This window comes from Hippocampus comes, unplaced genomic scaffold, assembly GCF_001891065.2.
Source record: "Hippocampus comes isolate QL1 unplaced genomic scaffold, H_comes_QL1_v1.1 scaffold83, whole genome shotgun sequence".
NCBI lineage: Eukaryota > Metazoa > Chordata > Actinopteri > Syngnathiformes > Syngnathidae > Hippocampus > Hippocampus comes.
In genome coordinates this window covers 1,640,741-1,652,154 of record NW_017805281.1, presented here as the reverse complement: position 1 = coordinate 1,652,154, position 11,414 = coordinate 1,640,741, and the positions used below count along the sequence as shown (strand labels likewise).

Sequence of the window (11,414 nt, the reverse complement as noted above, 5' to 3'; positions counted from 1 at the left end):
TCCAAGTCATGAGTCCAAATAAAAGCGCGCACACGCTTCCCACGACCTGCAGTCATTTTATGGTGAGACAAGCAAGAGCGAATGTGAATGCGTGTGTCCTATATTGAGACCAACGCGGCTGATGGAATTCCCGACCAAGAGCTCTTCCAACGTTTTGTCAGCAGTGAGTTAAGTGTGCAATTTGTATGTCATGCGTCTTATCCCTTTAGTGACAAAATGAGGTCGCCTGCTGTTACTTTCTTGACTACAAGAGGCAACAAAAATGACGAGACAACAGTAAAGGAGCGCATCCCACAATGTACAGTAACCATCAAAGTCAAATGCGGAGGGCAAGTAGAGACGGAAGCTTTGGAGCCGCGACCGTGTGGACTCGTTTTGTGTGTCCGTAACGGTGCCTGCCTTGGTGGCTGCTTTCCATGTCACATGACTAGACCAGCAGTTGTTGCCATGGAGGCGACTCAAGGCCTCCGTTTGGGACAAGACTCGATGGTGATATATTGCAGTTAAGACGTTGCAGACAGAAGCTTGGATTCCGTCTTCTTCCATTTCTGGAAGTGACCAAGCGAGATGCTGTGTCGTGTCGAGATCCGCTGCCCTACTGCGCATGCAAGTGGAAAACCAGTTGATGGTTGCCCAGTCCTTTCCGGTCCATTGTTTGGGAATCTTCCGGAAGACTTTTTGTGTTTAAATTGTTTCGAACGGCTGTTGTTTGTAAAAAGCTCGCTCTCACCTTTTTTGTTCCTTCAATCTCGTGTTGTCACGGTAACCGATACAATGCTGACCAGTCCGGCACACAGCAGCTTCTTTGTCCCCCCCCCCCGCCCTCTGCTTGCACGTGTGCCGCTGTTGCGTTATTGTTTTGGACTTGTCCTCGTGGATTCCATCAAGTGCTGACGTGCAGCCTGGCTGGCACTTGTGGATCAACTTAACCGCTACAAGCAGATGACTCAAAAATGCAGCTCATCCGGCCGCCTCACAGCGGTATTTATAGCTTGAATAGATGACACGAGAGTGGGCGTCTTCCTTCCCCCTCCTAGTTTTCAGCATTTCCACGGATTCACTCTGACACGATCGACACACCGGCCGTTGCGAAATAAATGCAAATCTACCGAGCAGACTGTCCTCTCCTCTGCCTCACGAGCGTTCACGGCAATTACCCCGTCCCTTTGATCAAAAGGGAAAACATGTGACTCCTTTTAATAATTGATCTGTCACTTTCGCTGCGTTGGTGCCCTTTTCAAACTTCTCCACGCTGAGCGGAGTGACGTACGGCACCACTAGGTGGCAGCACAGCAGCACACAGGGGCCACATAACAAATGAGCTCTGTTGCTACAACACTTCACTTCTCATCTTTCACCGAAATGCCAATTAGCTAATTGATGAGCCCTCGTTGCCCGTGGCCTATAAACGACCTTTCAAAATGTACGTGAAAAGGTCACTCCTATGACTACAACTGATGCTTAGCTCCTTATTTACATTATACGTGCTTGCTAGCTATTAGCGTGTTGGTATGCAGCGTGCTTTTAAAATACCCCCTCCAAACCAAATGTCGAAATCTCTTTGGGGTTGGTTTTGTTTCTCTGTGAGTTGATCGTTATTGCTGTGTTTTTACTTGTCTCCTTTAGGTGGCGTGGCTGCCCGAAGAGAGGAGCAACTAGGCAAGTTGCGATTAGCCTCCAACACCAGGATGCCCGGTAAAAGTTTCCGAGCAGACTGTCATTTGTTCACTTCTGATTTTGAATGACTCCTTGTTCAAAGTACTGAAGTCCTTGTTCCTGAACAAAAATACAACATGTAAAATATTTGGTATTATTTATGAAGGGTTATGTACAGTACAATGCCGTTATTGTGATAGTGGTGCTATTAGGAGATGTATACAGTCGGGTGAGCCCCAACTGAAGGCCCACGTACCAAACGCATGGTCCAAGGAGCTCAGCACCCCTAAACCTCTGATCCTAAAATTACCCCTGATGGAGTCAGAATAACCATGACAGTTCATTGTATTCGTTAGCAGCGTAAAAATCTGCAAAGGACTACGGTTGTTATTCTCACTAGCTCTGCACCAAAAGGAGGAAACCTTGGAATGCTGTGAAAATCATCACCTCCTCCCGCTGCTTGCGTCATCTTTTTGTTGTTAAGGGCAACCACGGGATGGAGTAGAATGGAGGAACGCTGTCACCTGAGCACAGTATGTGTATGTATGAATGCGTGTGCGTGTGCATATGTGTGTGTCCTCGCGCGGGTGTCACACGAGTGAGTAGTATCTTGCAATTTCACGAGTTGACTGTATGCAGAATGGAGGCGAACACAACACCCACATAATTAGCTATCACACGTGTTGCAAATGCTGACGTTCAAAAGTCTGTCTAATATCTCGAAGGAATGTGTGTGACAAATTTAGTCTTCGCGAGCAGCCAGAAAAGTGAGTGAAGATGCACGGCGGGGCCTAGTAAGTGCTGTGCTGCTTTGACACGCAAGAGTGCTGAGCTCCATTGACCAAATGCGTTGAAGAAGCATGGCACTCTTGCCATAGACCAGTTGTGTCCAACTCATTTTTTTGGCACAAGCCACCTTGTAGTTACAGCTTCCCTCAGAGGGCCGTTAAGACTGTGAAAGCATGTAAATGTTTCATGGTCTCGTAGAATTTTTACATGCACACAACAAATTGACGGATCAGAAGCATGATAGTTTGTTGAAGTTACCGTAAAATGGTTAGAAAAAAAAAGTTTTTTTTTTTTTTGCAAAATCCCGACATCATTAATGACATTTTGACATTTCGGTACAGATTTTGGCAAGGATCATGGAAGTTGACGCGATTGTTTTTTTGTTCGTGGGCCACATAAAATGTGGTGGGCCGGATATTGAGTTTGACACCATGCCATAGGGGTATGTCTTATAACCACTAGAGGGAGCCTCGGCGTGCAGAGCGAGCCGCCAATTTGAACCGAGAGTCCCCGGACATGTTTTGTATTATGTTGCGGTAACTCGTGTCGATTTCGTGACCAGTTTTGACACGGATCGGTTTGTTGATAACATCAGACATGTAGTTATGATACCATACTTGTGAATAATGTCATAATTGGGGTCTTTCATAGAATATTAAATCATAACGAATGGTCTAATGCTGTTTTAATATAAGAGCGATCAGCAATAAAGCAACAAGAACGAATTTGACTTCATATGAAATATTGTTTTGTTTTTCTTGTCATCACGTATGTGGAATTGATTAGAACAGGGGTGTCAAACTCATTTCACATTGTGGGTCACATACGACCTCGGTAGATGTCAAGTAGGCCGGACCATTCAAATTATACCATACTATGGTATAAATACCCAAAATATCATGTCTTTCCCTCGTTTTGGTCTGAAGAAGCACAAGAACATAAGGAAAATGTTGAAATTTAATGAACATATCTTTTACAAAACATTTCATGAAACACCTTAGATGTCTTTGGACAAATGTGCAATTTACTTTTCTCATTCACATATATGCATTGCAACTGATCCCATTGATTGTACAAAGGCACAAAACTTTAACAATTGGTATTGAAAAACATAGTAATGCACTTTAAGATTAAACGAGATTTATAAAGAAAGGAATTTTTAAACCATTTACAGATGTGCATTTAAAATCAAAATGTAATTCCTGCCTACACCTTACACACTCAGGAGAGTGTTATTAAATACGTAAAGAATAAAGTATTCACATATCCTTGATAGCGTCTGCTGTGTTGGGTCTGTCTCAGTGACAGACTTGAGACTGCTGTTGTCTTCTACTCTGATCAAAACAGTGTGTCCCCTAGCGGATAATCCGTGAATTGCACCGTATTAAAAATATTCATTCTGTGTCTTTCATGCATTTTTTTCACTTTTAAATGGTCCTGCCGGCCTGATCGAACCTCCTTGGGGGCCGGTTCCGGCCCGCGGGCCGTATGTTTATGCCTGGATTAGAGCACTAAAGCTTTGGAAACATTTCAGTGAAGATCAACATTGAAATACATGCGGATCTTCCACGGCGGGTTCATATTTTCATCTCCAACTCCAAAAAGAAGTCAGTGGCTCAGCAGTCATGAACTTCACCTCACCGCATGCACGTCACCGCGAGCGTTCATAATAATTGCTCACCGCACAATCCTTCCCGTGCATTTGCATCTGATTGCTGGGCTGCGCGGGTGCGCGTGCGCTCTCAACAGTTTAACCTCGGAACCGCAACAACCGAGGCTTTCTGATCTGTCTCTCACTCCTTCCTCCTCCGCCCTGCCGCCTCGCTGTACTGCCACACCGTTCGTCCCTCTCTCCCCTCCCGCCTGCCTCCGCTCTGCCTTCCTGATCCGACTCATTTCTGGCACCGCGAGCAACCGCCGCGGCTGCGAAGCCGAGCGCCAGCGCAGGAGGAGGAGGAGGAGGTGGAGGTGGTGGCGGAGAGGCCCCGGCGGCGAGAACTCGGAACCGGCCAAGGAGCGCTCGCGCGCGCGGCAGGCCGGCGGGAAGGTAAGCCGGCCGACTGCGCCCTCCGTTCCGCGGTGTGTTGTCGAAGTGAAGGATCCCGTTCGACGGACGGTGGCGGTTCCGAAGCGGCGGGCTTGATTCCGCCACTTAACCGAGCCGCTTGCCTTCGATGTGCAGGGCGGGATGGGGGATCGAACGCGCGCGCGGACCTGCCGGGCTACATCGCAACGAGCGTCATTTTTCTCCCATCTTTGACCATCGTCATCATCACCATCATAATCATTACCGCCGCGCATGTCGCCATCCCAAAGGGCCGTTCTGTAGATCAACGAAGGAGGAACTTGCTGTACAAAAAAAGGTTTGTGTGTGTGTCTTTGTTCGATATGTGAGGAGAATGTTGCAAGATTCTGCAAAGTGTTGAAGTGCAGCATTAAAGCAGTCTGCGTTCCTGCTGGGGTTTTACACTCCCTCGTGAATTGATGCCTGTCAGCTGACTTAACCACAATACATGCACTTTGCGCTTGTGTGTGTGTGTGTGTGTGTGTGAGAGAGAGAGAAAGAGAGAGAGAGCCAGAGAGTAAAAGTGAGATGCTTGATTTGGTCACCTCTTCTGCAGTCGGTGAGGGATCGAGCTTGACCGAGCGGACCCCATCCGGCGCCATGGCCTCCAAACTGAACCCCAACGTCCTGTACGTGGCCGAGCCGAGCGAGTCGGCCCAGGCGGATGCCGAGAGGACACCTCTTGTAAGTTAAGACTTGGATTTCAAGGGGCACTTTGAGAAAACTCACTGACTGCTTCCCCAGGAAGCGAGAAACGGTTCATATTGTAACACTGAATTTTGAATGACGCTTCCAGAGAGCTATTCACGGTGTTTCCAGTTTTGCTAGTGGATGGTTTTTCAAGTCTGTGCATGTATAGTAAATATTCGAGACAGTTCTCTATGATGCATGATGAAGGTTGAAATTGGCCTCCCGTAGCTCTACAAAAATGTTCTTCAAGCCTAATGAGAGACCACAGCATGATATACTTCTTGAACTTTTATTTTTTCAAGTAAAGCAGAACAGACTTTCATATTCTGGCATTTGACTGCAGAATAAAACTACAACAGTGTTATAGTTAAATGCTAAGAGCATGACATCGCATCGGCACATGATATAACAAATAAAAGGTGCCAATCAGACTAATAACATGGTGCAGATGCTTTTGCCGCACTTGAAAACCCCAAATTAAATGTTGTTTATGCCAGGCTCAAACGTAGCGTGTGGCGGCGAGAGCCAAAATGGCAGCCCGTCATCTGCACTTTCTTGTGGTTACGCAGGCCGGGGACGCGGGAGACGAGTCGTCCGACAGCGACGGCGAGCAAGAGGAGACGTCGCACAAGCTCATCCGCAAAGTTTCCACGTCGGGCCAGATCCGGGCCAAGGTAGGCGCGTTTTGCATTGGCAATGCTTCAAAGTCATTCTTGCCACGGGAGGACGTTCGACTCGCTCCGTTGTCTGACGTGTGGCCAAGTTTCCTCCAGTTGAAATTATGTTACTTCCATGGCAAGGTTTTTCGTGTAAAGCAGGACCCTAAACTCTTCTCATATGAATCGTTTATCAGAGAAGCGCCATTCGATCGGCAACACTCAGGCCAGCTAAGTGTCATTGTGAAATCCAGATCATTATATATCGCCGCTATCAAGCGTTGACTGTAAATCATATTCAGATCTGAGGCATGGACTTCCGCTGCCCCGTTGCCATGGCGATAGCCTCTCATAATGATGACTGCGTCCAACGGGCGGACGGGATAACTTTCGGGGGCGGACGGTGAGGCTGGACGTGCTGGAAAAATGAAAAATGCGAACCTTTGGCATGAGGTAAAGTTGGTGACCCAACGGCAAAAGAGACATAGATACGCAAGGGGCGGAGCTAGGGGGGCGCCAAGACCACCCCTTGTCACTCTGTGGAGGGGAACATTTTGATATCTGTGATTTTTCTCCCATTTTCACATGGATACAGTGTCCTTTGACCCCTTGATACTCTGCCTCAAGTTATTATAATTATTTTTTAATAACTAGGTTTAAAGAATAAATTGTTCTGAATGCTAACGGTAAATAATCTGTAAATTCTCGGTCGACGTCAATCAAAATAATTTTTTCTCACCATAGCAAACAAACAACTTGGAAGAGAAGTCATTGTTTATCATACCATCCACATTCATGGTTTCATGAAAAAAAAATGCGCACATATACCAATCTTGTGCATGCACTCATAATAATAATAATAATAATAATAATAATAATAATAATAATTAAAAAAGCACCTTTAAGGATAGCGAATAATGAAGTGACCCCACGAGAAAATTTCTGGCTTCGCCCCCGCAGATACGCCTTGGCCATGTCACGTAAGTTCCACGAAGAGAGTCGCGATGTTTTGTTTGCGTTTCCTCCTAAGACGTGTGTCATACGCGTTGGTGATGTCACACAAACTCCATGAAGGGAGTCGCAATGTTTTGGTTGCGTTTCCCGTGAGGACGTGTGTCATAGCACGTCCTTGTCCTCGACCTCTTCCGCTGTGCCTCCCCTCGTTATGTCGGCCGCCTGTCAGCTTACTCGTTAGTGTGCGCCACTTGTTAGGGATGTGCTAATTCCTCAACGCATCCTCGCGTCTGTCGGATTAACGGGCCCGACTCACACAACTAGTTGCGATGCACCTCAAAGATGCGATCTTACCCCCCCGCTCTGCTTTTTCGTGTTTCCACTCATCGCTTGATTGTTCATTTCATTGGCTCTGCGTCCTTTTACACCGGACCGGCCCCGCCTATCAGCGGCATCGTTTCTTGGCACCGTATGTCAGGTCGTCACCGCGCTCACCTTGACGTGACCTTGCAGGCTCGCGCAGCCTCCTTAACGTTTAGGATGGCGGAATTTGATTCATACTTTTCGTGTCCAACGAAAACGTGCCTCGTTCTCTTCCTCCTGTGCTCCACAAGTTTTAGCTTACGTTACGTAATATTTCACACTCTTTTGTTTTATTGGTTCTCATGTAGCGTAGGTGTGCCTCGGGCCTTTATTCGTGTCCCACACGTGCAAACTGGCATGTCCCTTCATGATGGTGACACATGATAATTACGATATCCCTTAAGCGGGCGCGATACGACGTGCGTTTTGGTTGATGGACGTCAGCAACATTGAGTGGCGCTGTTTCGTTTTCCGCTACCCTTCACCTACGTCAAACAAATGAATGACATGGCATGAAAAGCATCGACGCAGGGAGAAAGAAGCTATTAGCATGACTCAAAGCAAAGTTTTCCGACGGCTGGAGCTACCCAAGGTTGAGGTACACGAATGGAGTTAGTTCCAAACCCGAAAGACGCCGCAGACGTGCGCGTCGGAGCATTTTGGATTCGGGCCAGATGAATGCGGAGCTTCTGCTGGCAACAATGAGCTGGCATGTCGCATTTGTAACAAGACCAATCGCGACACGACAAAGCCCAAAGTCAATTTGAAACGCAACCATGACCGCCCAATTTTTGCAACTGGTCACCAAAGAAACAACAAAAAAAAAAAAAACCACACAGGACGCAGAGGGCTGTCCATTTCTCAACAGCTTGCAATTCTAGCGCCACTGATCAATGAACTACACTACCAGTGGTATGAAAAAACAAAAAGCAAAAACAATACTATCGTCGAATGTGTTTCTGGGAAAATTAATCACCCCCGCAAAAAATAAAAATAAAAAAACCCGCCAGGCCTCCATCACTTCCTCTCTTGGATGATTTCCTGCTCGCCTCTTGCGCCCTTTCTGCGCTCTGCCCTCCTTCAGCTGAGGAACGACTCGTCTTCATCTATTTGGTTATGTTCTTCGCCCTCCAAGCGACACAGTTGTATAATTGCCTGGCGTCCGGCGCAGCTCAGAAGTGTCACACTGAACCGCTCCGAAATCTTAGTTGAAACAAAGTTCACTTTCCAGGAGCCATTAAGAATAACTGGTGTTATATGCTGGTTTTTTTTTTTTTGGAGGGGAGGGGCGGGGGGCGTTGAAAAGTTCCCTGCCGCAGATCCGCATGTTTTGGCCCCATCGCATTTGTTCACTTTTATCCGCCTCTCGCTCGCCCTGCAGAGCGCCGCACCACTCGATGTGTGTGGGTGTCGACTGTAGCCAACATGAGGACGAGTTCTAGGTGCGCGTGTGGGTTGGCTGAAGAAGCACACACGCCGTTGTGTGGGATTGCCGATGTCGTGCCCGTGTATCGTTTTGTGCGCGTGTTTTGATTTTCATGCCCTTGGCTGGATGCGATACCGTCGCGGCGCTAACGCCGGGGTCGACACCGAGAGGAAGGCGAGCCGCAGAGACAAAAGGCTGAAGGTGGGAATATGTTGTCGGAGTGGAAAGTACACTGAAAATCTCCTGGTGTTAATTCAACACCCCGGGGTGTTCATTTTTAACACAAGAACTTGTCGAGATGCGGCCACACTATATTATGTTACAGTAACATTCAGGCAAGTGTTACATGTTCAACACTCAATAGTATGTTAGGGCAACAACATGTAGTGTTGACAGTGCAGTAATAATGACACAATTGACTGTTTAGATTAACACTAATGAGTGTTACAAAATAACAATTTTCCTGAAAGTTGCGAATTCATTTTCAGTACCCACACATGCAAAAATTCCAGCGTTTTTCCTCACAGGAGGCAGTGGCAACACTAGACATGACATATTTGACAAGACCCCCAACACCTGGTCTGGATTTTGTTCCTGGCTGGATGCATTCACCACCTGGTGGCTTTTCCCATGTTTCGCGGTCTTGCTGAGTCTTTGGGCCACCATCAAAATCAGATGGCAGCAAAACAGACTATGAAAAAAAGAATATGGACACAAAACAATTAACGTGACATACTCAAGGCCATTTGCTGTCGGCCTCGATGGCCAAATGACAAAACCTCAAAAGGTTTGCACAATTCGGCACTCGGATAGCTAGTTGGTGACGCCTTGTCGACGAGATTGGAGAAAGAACGCTTGGCTTTTTGTATCATCGAATTTTTTTTACATTTTGCAGAACAAATACATTGTTTGTCTTCCGGTTGACAAATGACGCTCATTAGACTGAGGCCACCCGCAATTCATAGGATGGTTCGGGTGCGGTAGAGGGCTCGTACAAGTTCACACATACGCGGGATTCAGTATCCATCCATCCATCCATTTTCCGATCCGCTTATCCTCACGAGGGTTGCGGGGGGTGCTGGAGCCTATCCCAGCCCGTCTTCGGGCAGTAGGCGGGGGACACCCTGAACCGCTTGCCGGACGATCGCAGGGCACACACAGACGAACAACCATCCGCGCTCACACTCACGCGTAGGGACAATTTTGAGCGTTCAATCAGCCTGCCATGCATGTGTTTGCAATGTGGGGGGGGAAACCGGAATACCCGGAGAAAACCCACGCAGGCCCGGCGGGATTCAGTCAGAACCATAATTCAAGCAGAGTGAAAACTAAAGTTTGAATCAACATGCAGCTCATCACTCTTCAGATGCCGACATCTACTTAGACCAAAACATGTTCAATCCCACGTTAAATGAACCCGCTTGGCCGTGTGGCCCAGGTGACATCACAAAAACTACAATGATGATTGGCCAAGTGGCCCATGCGACTGCCACGCATTGTCCACATGATACGGAATTTTAATTATTGGCGAATTAATTTGGCCTGTTAGCTCACCGGTGAACTTCGATGACATAAGGGGCGTGATTTCATTTCCAAATTCATACCAATCAGGGTTGAATCCAGATGACAGCCCTTTTTAACAACGTATCAGTGTTAAATCCTCGTCTACACAAGCCCCGAGTGATGTCACTGCATCACCGACAGTCCATTTTTAACACCGTCCACAAACTTAGCACTGGTCGATTTGCAGTGTAGTGTTGCGATTTCAAGTGGAAGCAAGTAGCCGCTCGCTGTAAAGAGGAACCGAGGCAGGAATGTGTGGAGCAATAAAAGCAAATGCAGGAGGATGTCAAACAAAATGTTTCAATGCAGCACCGCGCACGCCTCCATGCCGCTTTTGTGATTTCCGTGGACTCTTCCTGTCACCGGCCGCGTTGTTCTGCCTTTCAGCCCAGCGTGTTCCGCTCGCGCTCCTTTTTGTCCTTTTCTTGTCCTTCACATCCTTATCTTGTATCCTGTCTTGTCCCACCGCTGCTGCTGCAACATCCCTTTTTATTCTCCTCTTGTTCTCTCCTTGCCTCCCCGAGCGTCACTCTCTTTCTCTCTCTCTCCTTTTTTTGTCTTTTCCCTCTCCGTCACGCCCTGTCCTTTCTCCTCCCACAAGGCCTCAGCCTGCAACAACCCCATTAACGAGAGCGCGCCTGTCGCGCGCCTGCGCCCGCATGAGACCAGAAATACAGCTAATGAGCTGATCTTCAGTGCCGGTGTCAAACTGGTGTCACTCACTTTGAAATTGCGCTCATGACACGGAAAGAGCAACGGCTCTCCGCACGCCGGCGCGCGGGTTGAACTGAAGACGGGTGCTCTCAGTCAGTCGCTGTTGTGTGTTTGTGTGTTCACTAATGAGCCTCGGCCTGACACGTGCGCTTGTGTTTTTCGTAGCCATCCGAATGAGTGTAATCGATAACTGCCAGGCGTTTGTGTGTGCGTGCGTGCGCCGTTGTGGGCGCGCGCGTCGATCGATCACTCGCCATCTCCTCTTTGATACCTAATGGAGACTGACAGCACAACTTTGACCCGCACTGTGTGTTCGTAATATGAGCTACAGCGCACAAAATGCCGTGAGAGAGTATTTGTACACTTCTCAAATTCTTCTTTTTCTGCAGCGTGCCCACTTAATATTTAAGGTGATGAAAGAAATGTAAATGCTAGGCAAAGACGACACAAGTAAATGTAAAATACACATGTTTAAATTGTAATTAATATTAAGAAGGGGGAAAAAAGTGTTTAAAGCGCTTGAATGGAGTCGTATTGT

The 11,414-nt window shown here is 47.5% G+C and overlaps 1 protein-coding gene across 2 annotated transcripts in view; it reads left to right on the top strand.

Annotated features, from left to right (window-relative positions):
• The first annotated feature begins 4,508 nt into the window (after positions 1-4,508).
• Positions 4,509-11,414, top strand: part of LOC109516573 (diacylglycerol kinase eta) — a 29,946-nt gene continuing 23,040 nt past the window's right edge. For both annotated transcript variants that reach the window (XM_019871253.1, XM_019871252.1), the window contains exons 1-3: positions 4,509-4,808; positions 5,067-5,194; positions 5,770-5,874. In XM_019871253.1, the coding sequence (XP_019726812.1) occupies positions 5,111-5,194; positions 5,770-5,874 (189 nt within the window). In that variant the 5' untranslated portion in view covers positions 4,509-4,808; positions 5,067-5,110. The remainder of the gene's footprint in view (positions 4,809-5,066; positions 5,195-5,769; positions 5,875-11,414) is intronic.